This window comes from Leucoraja erinacea, chromosome 14, assembly GCF_028641065.1.
Source record: "Leucoraja erinacea ecotype New England chromosome 14, Leri_hhj_1, whole genome shotgun sequence".
In the NCBI taxonomy this organism is placed as follows: domain Eukaryota; kingdom Metazoa; phylum Chordata; class Chondrichthyes; order Rajiformes; family Rajidae; genus Leucoraja; species Leucoraja erinaceus.
Window position 1 is genome coordinate 39,754,023 of NC_073390.1, and position 15,676 is coordinate 39,769,698.

Consider the following 15,676-nt stretch of genomic DNA (forward strand, 5'->3'; position numbering starts at 1 on the left):
AGTGCTTTACTAGCTAACTAAAATATTTCCCCCTCTACTGCTAATCAATAACACTATTAGGATTTAAACTGGTCTTTAACCCTTCAACTCTAAATGATATTGTTTTATCATAGTATCTTAGACTATATTTACAGAAATAACGATGAACTGCATTGCTTTTGCTGGCAGAAGGGTGTGCCGAAAATGATAGCAGAGGTAATAAATTGTCACATCTCATCATCAATTGATCTGAATATTGCAAAGTTAAGAAAGGGAATGCAAATAGGGAATATTGACACAGTAGCAATCAATTTTTCACAGCATAAGAGAAGAAGCTCTGGATAAATAAATAACCATCCTTTGTATTCTGTCTGAAGTCAAAACAGTGCAGAACATGTTTTTTCAGTGTATTTCAGAGCAGTTAGATACATATATACATGGACAGTAGGTGCAGGAGGCCATTCGGCCCTTCGACCATTCAATGTGATCATGGCTGATCATCCACAATCAGTACCCAGTTCCTGCCTTCTCCCCATATCCTTTGATTCAGTGAGGTCTATCTAACTGTCTTTTGATCCATTACTGGGGTTATGGTTCACATCATAGATTTGCCTTTTTAAACCAGCACAAATATAACATTTACATAATTGAACAAATGACATCGACTTATACCAAAAAAAAGACACAAAGTGCTGGAGTAACTCAGCGGGTCAGACAGCATCTGTGGAGAACATGGATAGGTGACGTTTCGGGTTGGGATCCTAATTGATTTATACTGAGAGGTTGGCTTTTAATATAAGAAAGTATTGTTATATTCTGACACTCTACAAAAGTAATTATCAAAGCACTTCAAGCGCAGTCTAATTAATATAGACTAAAACACTACCCTTTGTGAAAATACAATAAAATTAAAATAACATGCAAAACTATGTTCAAAGTTGAAAGGAAGAAGGGTCTCGACCTGAAACGTCACCAATTCCTTCTCTCCAGAGATGCTGCCTCACCCGCTGAGTTACTCCAGCATTTTGTGTCTACGTTCAAAGTTGAGATGGACAGATAGATTCTATTTTATTAATCACCACGCATAAACCAGTTAGTTGCTCCAATATAAATTAGGCATTACCAGTGTTTCGGAGTAACCTGGCTTAAACTGATCACCTCATCCAGAATCTCATTTTTGGCTTTTTCATACAGCTCATTCTAATAAAAGAAAATATAAAGTTAGAAAGAACTCCAAATGAGAACAAATATACACATAGTGAAACAATGAAACAAGAATTGAACGTTACCCTATCTAATTCCCTCAGTTGAGGGTAGTTTGTTCTTCCATTCGGTCTCAAGGTTGAATCGAGTAGCTAAGAGTGTGAAAGAAAATGCATTCAGTGAAAGTTGGAATTATCTTGAAACGACCTCTATACAAAGTCTGCAGTATTTCTGTACCCAAATCTGCACTCACGGACATTTAAGGTAGACACAAAATGCTGGAGTAACTCAGCGGGTGAGGCAGCATCTATGGAGAGAAGGGTCTCAACCCGAAACATCACCCATTCCTTCTCTCCATAGGTGCTGCCTCACCCGCTGAGTTACTCCAGCATTTTGTGTCAACGTCACTGACATTTAGTTTAGTTTAGTTTAGAGGAAACAGGCCCTTCGGCCCACCAAATCCGCACCGACCAGCATTCGCCACACACCAACACTATCCTACACACACTAGGGACAATTTTTACATTTACACAAAGCCAATTAACCTACAAACCTATCCATCTTTGGAGTGTGGGAGGAAGCCGAAGATCTTGGAGAAAAAACAAGGTCACGGGGAGAACGTACAAACTCCGTACAGACAGCACCCGCAGTCAGGATGGAACCCGGGTCTCCGGCGCTGCAAGCGCTGTACGGCAGCAAGTCTACCGCTACGCCACCGTGGTGACGTTTATTGACAAGACGGTACAACTAATCAATCAGGCATTTTCACAATCTGCCGGCTAAGTCTGGACACAGACACAAAATGCTGGAGTAACTCGGCGGGACACGCAGCATCTCTGGAGAGAAGGAATGGGTGGTGTTTCATGGCCACATTTACAGACGTGGGCAAACTGCCCCGCACATACTGAAATAGCAACGTCGTGTCTGGCAAGTTGATTTCACTCAGCATTATTTACAAATGATCTATTTTACATTTCTAGTCTTAGGAAAATGATTACACAATAATTGAACTTAATCTTAGAATCTCTTCCTGAAGAAGGGTCCCAACCCAAATTGTCGTCTGTCCATTCCCTCCACAGATGCTGCCTGACCTGCTGCGTTCCTCCAGCACATTGCGTTTTGCTTGGAATCTTTTGCAATGCGCTCAATCATAAACCACCATGAGAATTTTTCTAATAAGGGTGGCACGGTGGAGCAGGGGTAGAGTTGCTGCTTCACAGCATCAGAGACCCGGGTTCCATCCTGACTATGGGTGCTGTGTGTATGGAGTTTGTACATTCTCCCTGTGACCACATGGGTTTCTCTGCATGCTCCACTTTCCTCCCACACCCCAAAGGCATACAGGTATGTAGGTTAATTGCCTTTGATAAATTGTCCCTCGGATCGTATTAGTGTACGGGGTGATCATTGGTCTTCGTGGACTTGTTCGGCCGAAGAGCCTGTTTTTATCCCGTATCTCTAAGAGGAGCATGGGTGAAGCTCAAAAGACTTGGTACTGGAGTTGGGCGTTTCAATGCCAGCGTGTGGAGATGGGGGCTCCACCAGGGCCCAGCCTGTGAATGCGGAGCAGAACAACAGACATGCAACCATGTCATCTCTGGGTGCCCGCTCTACCACCCACCAAATGGAGCTCAGGGCCTGGCAGACATTGACGCCAACAGAGACAACAACCTGGCTGCTCAACACCCGGATTGAGATCTAACTATTGCTTTGGTTTATGTTTCATTCGTAAGAAGATCTCTAAACTAAACTAAAATCAAATGCTTTGAATGTTACTTCTTCAACATTTAGCTCCACATTCTAACTTTTATTTTGATCTCAGAAGGATTTGCCAACAACTATTGGATAAAGACCATATATAAACAACTGTAGCAGGGTGATCTGCTACTGACAGCCAGCCCACCACTTAATTGAACTTGTTTGCTTGTTTATTTTACTGGAACAGTCTTCCTGAAGTTGCTGCAAAGCATCACCCCAGCACAACATTTATTGACCACAGTAACACAACTCTCACTGGGATCAGTTAGATCAAAAGTGATTGAATTGGGAAAACGGTTCCATTTATCATTCTGCAGTGTGTAATTATCTTTAAACTCAAACACCCCGCGGAAGTTGGCCAAAGTAACACGGAAACCCCAATGTCCAATAAACACACCACAGTCAGAAGGTGCAAGTCGAGAGGGCGGCACGGTGGCGCAGCGGTAGAGTTGCTGCCTCACAGCGCCAGGGACCCGGCTTCTATCCTGACTACGGGTACTGTCTGCACGGAGTTTGTACGTTCTCCCCGTGACCTGCGTGGGTTTTCTCCGGGTGCTCCGGTCTCCTCCCACACTCCAAAGACGTACAGGTTATGTAGGTTAATTGGCTTGGTTTCATTGTAAATTGTCCCTAGTGTGTGCAGGGATAGTGTTTATTCGCCGGGATCGCTGGTCGGCGCGGACTCGGTGGGCTGAAGGGCCTGTTTCTGCGCTAGCTCTCTAAACTACACTAGATTTATCTATTTGTTTTTCATTACACAAGACTGATAGTTGCTTTTGATATTTCTATCAGTCTGAATTACAATTATTTGTACTGAAACTTTCACGAGCAACATTGAAATCTTTTGCATCTTCCTGCTGTCACCATGTACATTTTTACATATTATATTAATATAGAAGGGTCTCGACACGAATCATCGACCATTCCTTCACTCCATAGATGCTCCAGCTTTTTGTCAACCTCGATTTTTCCAGCATCTGCAGTCCTTTCTTAAAGCTAATTAACCTACAAACCTGCACGTCTTTGCAGAGTGGGAGGAAACCGAAGATCTCAGAGAAAACCCACGCAGGTCACGGGGAGAAAGTACAAACTCTGTACAGACAGCAGTCATAATCAGGAACGAACCCGGGTCTCTGGCGCTGTGAGGCAGTAGCTCTCCACTATGCCACTGTGTTCAGTTCATGATCGCACTGTAATCTAGTTATATTCATCAATCTGGCAATAAATGCATTAGTCAGAGCTACTTTATATTTACCTTTGAATGCATCAGCTTGCTGTTCCACAGACTCTCGCACCATTTTCCAGAAACAATCCGACACAGCGAGGCTTAGGTTCTTAGTTGTCACTTGGTGTGCTTTCAGCATCCCTGTCCTACAATGGGAAAGGACTCAAAACAAGCTCTCTCTCGTATACTGACACGCAGTAGCGGTGGACATTATAACAAGGTCTAACTGGAACATTGCAAAAGCTTTTCTTGACACTGGTCAATGTTTTATATACTGTATATCTATCCTAGTCCGCCTAAATCTACCTGATCTCCCGGTTGCTCAGCACTTTATCTCCCCCTCCCATTCCCACACTGACCTTTCTGTCCTGGGCCTCCTCCATTGTCAGAGTGAGGCCCAGTGCAAATTGGAGGAACAGCACCTCATATTTCGCTTGGGTAGTTTACGCCCCAGCAGTATGATCATTGACTTCTCTAACTTCAAATAGCCCTTGCTTTCCCTCTCTCTCAGTCCCCTCCCCCTTCCCAGTTCTCCCACCTGACTTACTGTCTCCGACTACATTCTATCTCTCTCCCGCCCACTCCCCTGACGTCAGTCTGAAGAAGGGTCTCGACCCGAAACCTCACCCATTCCTTCTCTCCAGAGATGCTGCCTGTCCCGCTGAGTTACTCCAGCATTTTGTATCTACCTTTGATTTAAACCAGCATCTGCAGTTCTTTCCTATCAATCTATCCTGGTCATGACAACAGGTGATCAATAGTCAGAGTGGACTCGGTGGGCCAAAGGACCTGTTTCTATGCTGTATACCTTTCTATTTAGTTCTGGGGTGTTGTTTTTCTAGTTGAGTTCAGTTAGATACTGAACTTAGATTTGGACGAGGGGATTGAAGGCTTTGTGGCCAAGTTTGCGGATGATACGAAAATAGGTGTAGAGGCAGGTAGTGTAGAGAAAGCAGGGACTCTGTAGCAGGACTTTGGATTGGTTGGGAGAGTGAGCAGAGAAATGGCAGATGGAATATAGTGTTGCAAAGTGTGGTCGTGCATTTTGGTAGTAGGAATAAAGGCATAGACTATTTTCTAAATGGGGGGAGAATCCAGAAATCAGAGGTGCAAAGGGATTTGGGAGTGCCGGTGCAGGATTCCCAAAAAGTTAATCTGCAAGTCAAATTGGTAGTAAAGAAAGCAAACTCAATGCTAGCATTTATTTCGATTGGGCTTTTGTGTAGATGGGACATGTTGGACGGTGTGGGCAAGTTGAGCCAAAGGGCATGTTTCCACACTGTATCACTGTGACTCCATTTAAGAAACATTTAGTACATGGATAGGGCAGGTTTAAAGGGATTTGGTTCAAACGCAGGCAGGTGGGATTCGTGTAGATGGGACATGTTGGTCGGTGTGGGCAAGATGGGCTGAAGTGCCTGTTTCCACACTGTATGACTCTGTGATTGGACTAAGTGTTTAGGTTTATTACTGGTTATCTGCCTGATAACTGTTGTCTACGTGAGCTCCCAGACACAGATGGATGGGGAACATGAGACTTGATCTGCCCAACTCAAGAGCTTGGAAACAGCAAATGATTTGCTTGCCATATTCTTTCTTTCACCCACTGCCAACCCAAATGATCACAAAAAGTGCAAAGAATTTAAAGTCTTACTTCAACAATTTTGAATTCTGAAAGAATTCTCCTTCATAATCCTTGATGGCATCAATGCCTTCATTGGTGTTGCCTGTTTCATTCAAAAACACAACATTTAAGTCAAGAGTCAAGAGTGTTTTATTGTCATGTGTCCCAGATAGGACAATGAAATTCTTACTTGCTGCAGCACAACACAATATGTAAACATAATACAAAACGGAAGATAAAAGTTCAGTGTGTCTGTAGATCATAGACCATATATACACAATATACACAGTTACTTTCAAGAGAGAGCTCGGTAGGGCTCTTAAAGATAGCGGAGTCGGGGGATATGGGGAAAAGGCAGGAACGGGGTATTGATTGGGGATGATCAGCCATGATCACATTGAATGGCAATGCTGGCTCGAAGGAACGAATGGCCTACTCCTGCACCTAATGTCTAATGTCTAATAAATAAACCGATATAGTGCAATAATAATAATAGTCTGATGCAGTTCAGAGCTTATTAGTTGTCGTGTTTAATAGCCTGATGGCTGTGGGGTGAAGCTGTTCCTGAACTGGATGTTACAGATTTCACGCTCCTGTACCTTCTTCCCGATGGCAACGGTGAAATGAGTCTAATTTAACAAGCATTTAAAACACTGAAAATACTGTGCAGATAATAATGTAATAATATTTTTGAAAATATTTATTGTCACGTGTACCGAGATACAGTGAAAAGCTTTTGATTGCCTGCTCTCCAATTAAATCACGTCATACTATACATTGCGTTAATCGGCATGTCTAATCGGTAGTAAAGAAGGAAACGCATTTATTTCATGAGGGCTAGAATACAAAAACAGGGATGTAATGCTGAGGCTCTATGAGGCGCTGGTCAGGCCGTATTTAGAGTATTGTGAGCAATTTTGAGCCCCATAGCTAAGGAAGGATGTGCTGACTCTGGAAAGGAGATTTACAAGAGTGATCCCAGGACTGAGTAGGTGAACATATGATGAGCGTTTGTCGACATTGGGCCTGTACTCGCTGGAGTAGAAGGATGAGAGGGGGGGGACCTCATTGAAACTTACCAAATAGTGAAAGGCTTGGATAGAGTGGCTGTGGAAAGGATGTTTCCACTAGTGGGAGAGTCTAGGACCAGAGGTCATAGCCTCAGAATTCAAGGATGTTCTTTTAGGAAGGAAATGAGGAGGAATTTCTTTAGTCAGAGGGTGGTGAATCTGTGGAATTCTTTGCCACAGAAGGCTCTGGAGACAGTCAATGGATATTTTTAAGGCAGAGATAGATAAATACTTGATTAGTACAGATGTCAGGGGTTGTGGGGAAAAGGCAGGAGAATGGGGTTAGGATGGAGAAATAGATCATCCATTATTGAATAGACTCGATGGGCCGAATGGCCTAATTTTTCTCCTATCACTTGTGACATTATGACATGAATACAATAATAACCCAATACTAGTTACAATACTAGTAAGCCGAATATGGTGTTACAGCAATAGAGCAGTACAATTTCAATAAGCCTTGAGACAGTATATGTTTCTGGCAAGACTCCTTTGGCAGTGAAGCTAATATTGTGTAACAATTGAGATTTCTAAGCAATGTGCAATAGAGTCTTACCTCTGCCGGTAACAACTGCAAAGTAACCCAAAGCTTTCATTGGGAACAGCTTGCCTTCCACAATCTGTTGAATCTGCAGATGCATAACGTCCACAATCACAAATATACACCAAACATTATACACGGTGTGAAAATAAACCATGTTGGAGTTGAGTATAGGAGTAAAGAGGTTCTTCTGCAGTTGTACAGAGCCCTAGTGAGACCACACCTGGAGTATTGTGTGCAGTTTTGGTCCCCTAATTTGAGGAAGGACATTCTTGCTATTGAGGGAGTGCAGCGTAGGTTTACAAGGTTAATTCCCGGGATGGCGGGACTGTCATATGCTATGAGAAAGGAGTGGCTGGGTCTGTATACTCTGGAATTTAGAAGGATGAGAGGTCATCTTATTGAAACATATAAGATTATTAAGTGTTTGGACGCGCTAGAGGCAGGAAACATCTTCCTGATATTGGGGGGAGTCCAGAACCAGGGGCCACAGTTTAAGAATAAGGGGTAAGCCATTTAGAACGGTGACGAGGAAGCACTTTTTCTCAAAGAGAGTTGTGAGTCTGTGGAATTCTCTGCCTCAAACAATCCTTCTTAAACATATATAATTCAAATATTTCTGTAGACGATCAGACATGAAAGAACACTTACTCGACTGGGACTGGCGAGGTTCTTCTCCGCCAGGTCCACTTTGGTCAATACAAAGATGGTGCGGCGGCCCTGTGGATCCATCTGGCTGACCAGGTCAGTCACAATGCTGCGCTCAGCATCCACAGATCCATCTGCAAGACAGAGCAAGACGTCTATAGTTACCGCCGCACATGCGCAGCCTCTTACAATATACATTCACACTCAAATACCTTACACTTAACCAATGATCAATTCTTCAAGAGCAAATGCCATGTTGCATCCACTTAAAGAGTGCCTCTGCATCCCTCAGTAAAACTTTTACATCTCTTAAACCTATCACTCAACCGAACCGATTATTTCCATTACCCAAGTCCTGAAAATTAAGTTTCAAACTATAGGTTTGGTATAATATTTTGTTTCATCAAGAAATATTGTGGAACATTATTTCAGGCCAGAGTTGGGATATGTTAGTTTCACGAGGCACAAGCCAAAATATGCACATTGTAGATTATAAGGTTTAGAACAGGCACCCTATTCGCATCAATTTATTCTTGGCAATTTGGTTCAATTCAAACTCTCCACTGATTAATAAAATGCTGCCCGACACCGAGACATGAGCATGACATCTATGGCCCTATTTTAGTGTAATAATTGGGGTGGGAGATTGCAACCTGCACGTGGTCCACCCTGTTTCAACTAATGCAATTAACCTGACGTGCACAAATAAGATCAAATAGAACAAGTTGACCTACAACTTTGGGCTGTGCATGCCATACACAAGGAGAAGTGTGAAAATAATTCGCAGAAATTAGATGAAAAAGCAAAGCAGATGCACACAAACGGGGTGCATCACGGGGCACTTAGAGCGGCCGACGTGATCAGAAGAAAGATTTTAAAAAACATGGCATTTTGCTTGCAGAGAATGTTCGCTGCGATATGTTTATCATAAAGAAAAAGATTACTTATGGGCCTGTCCCACTTACGCAATTTTTTTTTACAACTTGCAACTTGCCGGCACCCGTCATAGACTCTATATCGGATTCCTTACCTTGGATACAAAGGATGATGGCGTTAGGGTTCTGCATGTAAGCCTTGCTTATGCTAAAAATGATATCCTTGGTGCCAGGAGCCATTCCTGAAGTCACCGTCTTCAAATAAGAAAAAAAGCGACAAAGTCCAGTCAGGTAACACAACACATTTCAGCCACCAGCATGATAAAGAAAGTTCAAGCTCGGCATAACATTAACGATCTGCTTATTAACACCGTTTACAGTCCATTATGTTTTCAAATATAAGATCAAAACGATAGATTAACAATGCAATACATAATCCTTGCATACACTTGAACCTTCACAAGGTTCACAAGGTTAATTCCCGGATGGCGAGACTGTCATATGCTGAGAGAATGGAGCGTCTGGGCTTGTGGACTCTGGAATTTAGAAGGATGAGAGGGTGAGTTATTGAAACTTAAAAGATTATTCAGGGTTTGGACACACTAGTGGCAGAAAGCATGTTCCCGATGTTGGGGGAGGCCACAGTTTAAGAATAAGGGGCAAGCCATTTAGAACAGAGATGAGGAAACACTTTTTCACAGAGAGTTGTGAGTCTGTGGAATTCTCTGCCTCAGAGGGCAGTGGAGGCCGGTTCTCTGGATACTTTCAAGAGAGAGCGAGATAGGGCTCTTAAAGATAGCAGAGTCAGGGGGATATGGGGAGAAAGCAGGAATGGGGTATTGATTGTGGATGATCAGCCATGATCACATTGAATGGTGGTGCTGGCTCGAAGGGCTGAATGGCCTACTCCTGCACCTGTTGTCTACTGTCATATTAATTAAAGGTATGGAAAAACAATTGGAACAAAAATATAAGACTGACAAGTTTTCCAAATGTATCCAATGATTATGGGCACCACTTGCAAACAAGCACACCGTCTAAATCACCAGCTCAAAGGCTGATGTCCAATACCAGAAAACAAACGCTCAATCATTTATTATCCCAATCCGCCACATTATTTGAGTAGCCTTCATTGTGGTAGTTAAGTGCTTAGTAAAGGGCCTGTCCCACTTAGGCAACTGCCAGGGACAAGTTGGAGCCAATGGAATTCACATGAGGAGCGACAACCTAGTGAGAAAAGGGCTCGAGAGGATGGATTTGGGGGGGGGGGGGGGGAGACCTGTAAACGCAGGAAAAATTGAAGGACTGTGTGAGTCCCAACCCAGTAAAGTCAACCATTAAGTGTCAAAAACTGTCGGCGCGAAAAGGTTTCAACATGTTGAAAAATTTCGCAGCAAGGGCCATTCAGCCAGCTCTGTAGTCGCCATGTGAAAAAAATCACCTAAGTGAGACAGGCCCTTAACACATTCACAACATCAGGGAAAGGTAACTCTGTGTATGTTAATGTGGAATTAAGTGTTGGTCTAAAATTATAATCTTGTTAATACCATTCTCTTTATCTGACTTTTCATTTATAAAGTTGGTTTGAAGAAGTGCAAAAGGAACAGATGGTTCAGTTTGCTTTGACTTTTGCAGAAGAATACTTTCTGATACTTACACTGATAACACCAGGGAGATCTACGAGCACCATTCTCTGTAGTCCCGGCCCCTTCACACTGAGTGAGATGGTCTACGGATTACACAACTATCATGTTACAACGCAACACACTTAAATGCAAGATATCATTGGGGTGACACTTCATTTCAAAATTACACAATATAACATTTGATTTTAGCTGATTGTCAATCGAGCATTTTTTTTATAATGCCAAGTATTTTTTTTATAAAATCTAATGTACAATTCACTCTCCCATTTTGGAAGCTTCAATTTGTGTAAACCAACTTTTGAGAGTTTAAAATACATTCAGATTATTTGTGTGGCTGCATGGTAACTCAAATTTCACTGTATGTGACAATAAATGTAACTTGAACTTGATTCAGGTCAATTATATATTAAAATATTCCTCTGTTAATAATGTACTGATTCATGTTTGATAAACTCATTTTTTTTAATTTTGGCATGATCTGAGCAAAGATGAAAATTAAACATAGACAATTAGTGTTCACAAAAATAAACTCTGAATGGTACCAAAGCTAGGCCAACTCCTCAGATGACGAGTGCATGAGTGCTCTGGTAGACATCAGGTGGCCTTACCTCAGGACTCACGGTTTGCCCTTCCTTCACGCTGCTCCTCATTCTGATTTCTATTTCATTGCGCAATGCTGCCAGCTGCAGAGACAGAGAAATCAATCATTCATGGATGTCAAAGGTTTTGATGAATAGGAAAACAAGACACAGAGTGCTGGAATAACTCAGTGGGTCAGGCAGCATCTGGGGAGAACATGGATAGGTTACATTATGGGTCGGTCCGAAGAAGGACCCTGACCCATAACGTCACCCATCCATGTTTTCCTGAGATGCTGCCTGACCCACTGAGTTACTCCAGCACTTTGTGTCTTTTTTTTGTAGGCCAATATTTGCAGTTCCTGGTTTCTACATTTGAATGGATAATAAATGTTTTCGAGGGATGGGGGTGAAATGCAGGATAACGGCATCTTGGTCGGCATGGACCAGTTGGGCTAAAGAGCCCATTTCCCTGCTGTACGAGTCTCTGATACGGCATTGAAGATATAACATTCACTTTGGAAAGTCACTTGTTTGACTAAACTTCACTCAAGTGTTAGCTGTACAAAAGCAACTTGCCACACGACCACATTCAATCAACTTTCAATAGTATCATTTATATGAAATCACGAGAGGAATAGGTCGGGTAGATGCACAGAGTCTCTTGCCCAGAGTAGGGGAATCGTGGGCCAGAGGACACAGGTTCAAGGTGAAGGGGAATTTAATAGGAATCTGAGGGGTAACTTTTTCACACAAATGGTAGTGGAGGCGTGGAACAAGCTGCCAGAGGAGGTAGTTGAGGCTGGGACTATCGCATTGTTTAAGAAAAATTTAGACAGGTACGTGGATAGGACAGGTTTGGAGGGATGTTGACCAAGCGATTGTCAAGCGCAGGCAAGTGGGACAAGTGTAGCTGGGACATGTTGGCCGGTGTGGGCAAGTTGGGCCGAAGGGCCTGTTTCCACACTGTATCACTCTACGACTCTAGTTGTGAACTTGACAGAAAAGTTTGGTTTGCCAAATCAAATGGAATACTTTCCAGCCCATCTATTCAAGAACAGCTGTGTGTTGAGGATGAAAGTGCTGCAACATCTGAAGGTTGTGGAACTCATCCAGGTAATGTCCATCTGAGGACAACTCTAACCAACTCATTTGTTTTTTTCACTGTGCATAAAGATATAGATCAATTCAAAGTAATTTAAGCTGGAAGTCTTTAAACACCCTTGCTACCCATAAAAAGCAATATAAACGTAGGTAGACAAAATTGCTGGAGAAACTCAGCGGGTGTGGCAGCATCTATGGAGCAAAGGAAATAGGCAATGTTTCCAGGGCCGAAACCCTTCTTCAGACTGATCTGAAGAATAAACGTAATAGTCTACCTGACATTAATTTAACCAATGATTACAAAATCTTGTGGTACGTGGAGTGAAAAAGTGTAGAAACAAGCCCTTCGGCCCAACTTGCCCACATTGGCCAACATGTCTCATCTACAATAGTCCCACCTGCCTGCGTTTGACCCATATCTCCCTAAACCTGTCCTATCCATGTACCTGTCCAATAGCTTCTTGTTATTGAGGGAGTGCAGCGTAGGTTTACAAGGTCAATTCCCGGGATGGCGGGACTGTCATATATTGAGAGAATGGAGCAGGTTTGGCCAAAACCTTATATACTCTGGAGTTTAGAAGGAAAGAGACCCTTTAATACTGTTCGGGATCTTATAGTGAAACTTGTGGAGATATGTTAGCCCTTCGGCCCAACTTGCCCACATTGGCCAACATGTTATTAAGGGTTTGGACCCATATGCTAGAGGCTGGAAACATGTTACCCATGTTGGGGGCGTAGGTTCCAGTCACCAGGGGTCAGAGTTCTGGGCTTATATAGACTAATAGGGGAAGAGAGGGGATCTTATTTGAACAGAGACAAGGAAACACATTTTTCAGAACAGGGGAGAGTTGACTAAGGGGTAGTCTGTGGAATTCTCTGATTCTCTGCCTCAGAGGGCGGTGGAGGCCGGTTCTCTGGATACTTTCAAGAGAGAGCTAGATAAGGCTCTTAAAGATAGCAGAGTCAGGGGATATGGGGAGAAGGCAGGAACGGGGTACTGATTGGGGATGATCAGCCATGATCACATTGAATGGCGGTGCTGGGTCGAAGAGCCGAATGGCCTACTCCTGCACCTATTGTCCATTGTCTAAACTATGCGATACATATTGCAGGGTAATAATTTTGCTGGGCAATTTCAACACTGAGATTTAATGCGGATTGCAAAACATTTTTACATCCTAAAGGATAGTGATCAAGCCCAAAGACCCCGACGGGAACTCACATCATCCTCCTTGGTCAGGTCAAACTCCCGCGAGCTGTCTTTAAACATAGCCACGTGGTGAGGGCCTTCACTCAGTGTTACCTGCATCAAATCAAATACACAGGTTACACAAGAAGTGGTTCATGAGTAAAGGCCACTGTCTACAAACGTTCATCAAAAGAGAATAAATTAATACACATAGACCAATCCCTTCCTTTTTATTTGTGCGCTGTTATTGTTGTGCTTGTTTGCTGTTGTATTCAGAATATTTAAAATAACTTTTGATCTAGTGGTATAGCAGATGGTGTGAAATTAACTTACAAATCTTAACTCATCTATGACCCCTCTCACTCTGGCCACAAACTCTTTGTATCACTTCCCTCTGGAAGGCGACTCCGGACTGTCAAAGCTGCCACAGCCAGACATAAAAACAGCTTTTTTTCCACGAGTAGTAGCTCTACTCAATAACCAAAAATCTGCAGCCTCCTTTTGCTCTGGTATTTTATTTAATTCACATGTTTAATCAATAATGTTTTATTATTAATGTTTAATGTTTTATGTGTCATTTCTAACTGTCACTGTATGACATGTTGTCACTTGCGTGCGGAGCACCAAGGCAAATTCCTTGTATGTGAATACTTGGACAACATACTTATTCATTCATTCAAATACATTTGAAAACTATAAGGTGGTGTTACTCATTAACAAACCTGATAAATTCTATTATTGCCTGTAGATAGGCAGAAAATGCTGGAGTAACTCAGCGGGACAGGCAACAACTCTGGAGAGAAGGAATGGATAACGTTTCTGGTCGGGACCCTTCTTGTGTCTATCTTCGGTTTAAACGAGCATCTGTAGTTACTTCCATCACACCATTATTGCCCTTTTTGAGCATTTTCGCAAGTTCTACTCCATGGTTATGCTGAGACTTAATAAGCGTCACATTGCTATAATTCAACATATTTTGAGCATAGTACTTTTCTCAAAGTAATATTGTGATACAGATCAATATCAAGTAATATCCATCAACGAACATGCAAACAAACATAAATGATTTACAAAACACAGATGGTATTTGTCAATGATTACGTCCTGACATCTTGAGTGTTTAAGTACAACTCTCTCTGAAATGTAGAAGGCTCACCTTGACAGGTGTACGGGTCATCATTTCACCGGAGCCACGAGGAAATATCCTGGCTTGTGCAATCATTTCCAGCACACTGGTCTTGCCAGCACTCTGGTCTCCAACTACAACTACCTACAGGTAAATAACATCTATTCATTAAAAGTAAAGCACTGTTTAGTTTTAGCTTAGTTTAGAGATACAATGCATTAGCAGGCCCTTCGGCCCAACGAGTCCATGCCGACCAACGATCACCCGTAGCCTACCCTACACATTAAGGGCAATTCACAGAAGCCAGTTAATCCCCAAACTCGCACGCCTTTGGGATGTGGGGGGGAAACTGGATAATCAAGAGGAAAGTCCATGCGGTCATGGGGAGAACGTACAAACTCAGTACAGACAGCACCCGTAGTGTGTTGTCAGTTAACAATCAGCACAGGAGCACCTCAAGGCTGCATGCTCAGCCCCCTGCTGTACTCACTCTATACTCATGACTGTGTAGCCGGACATAGTACGAACTTCATCATCAAGTTCGCCAACTACACCACTGTTGTGGGACGAATGACTGATGGGGACGAGTCAGAGTATAGAAGTGAGATCGACCGATTGACCAAATGGTGCCAGCACAATAACCTGGTCGCAACACCAGCAAAACCAAGGAACTGATTGTGGACTTTGGAAGGGGTAGGATAGGGACCCACAATCCCATTTAAATCAATGGTGGAGAGGGTCAAGAACTTTAAATTCCTGGGCGTGCATATTTCCAAAGATCTCTCCTGGTCCCAGAACACTGATGCAATTATAAAGAAAGCACATCAGTGCCTCTACTTCCTGAGAAGATTACGGAGAGTCGGTATGTCAAAGAGGACTCTCTCGAACTTCTACAGGTGCACAGTAGAGAGCATGCTGACTGGTTGCATCGTGCCTTGGTTCGGCAACTTGAGCGTCCAGGAGCGGAAAAAAATGCAGAAAGTTGTGACCACTGCCCAGTCCATCATTGGCTCTGACCTCCCTACCATCGAAGGGATCTATCGCAGTCACTGCCTCAAAAAGGCTGCCAACATTATCAAGGACCCACACCATCCTGGCCACTCACTCATC

At 42.9% G+C, this 15,676-nt stretch overlaps 1 protein-coding gene across 1 annotated transcript in view; it reads right to left on the minus strand.

Moving 5' to 3' along the window:
* The window catches only part of opa1 (OPA1 mitochondrial dynamin like GTPase), a 76,514-nt gene that overhangs the window by 32,801 nt on the left and 28,037 nt on the right, over positions 1 to 15,676 (minus strand). The window contains 12 exon segments of the mRNA XM_055646224.1: positions 1,103 to 1,179; positions 1,269 to 1,298; positions 1,300 to 1,334; positions 4,196 to 4,311; positions 5,820 to 5,892; positions 7,416 to 7,488; positions 8,052 to 8,182; positions 9,079 to 9,178; positions 10,581 to 10,652; positions 11,178 to 11,252; positions 13,474 to 13,554; positions 14,597 to 14,710. Coding sequence (XP_055502199.1) covers positions 1,103 to 1,179; positions 1,269 to 1,298; positions 1,300 to 1,334; positions 4,196 to 4,311; positions 5,820 to 5,892; positions 7,416 to 7,488; positions 8,052 to 8,182; positions 9,079 to 9,178; positions 10,581 to 10,652; positions 11,178 to 11,252; positions 13,474 to 13,554; positions 14,597 to 14,710 — 977 coding nt within the window.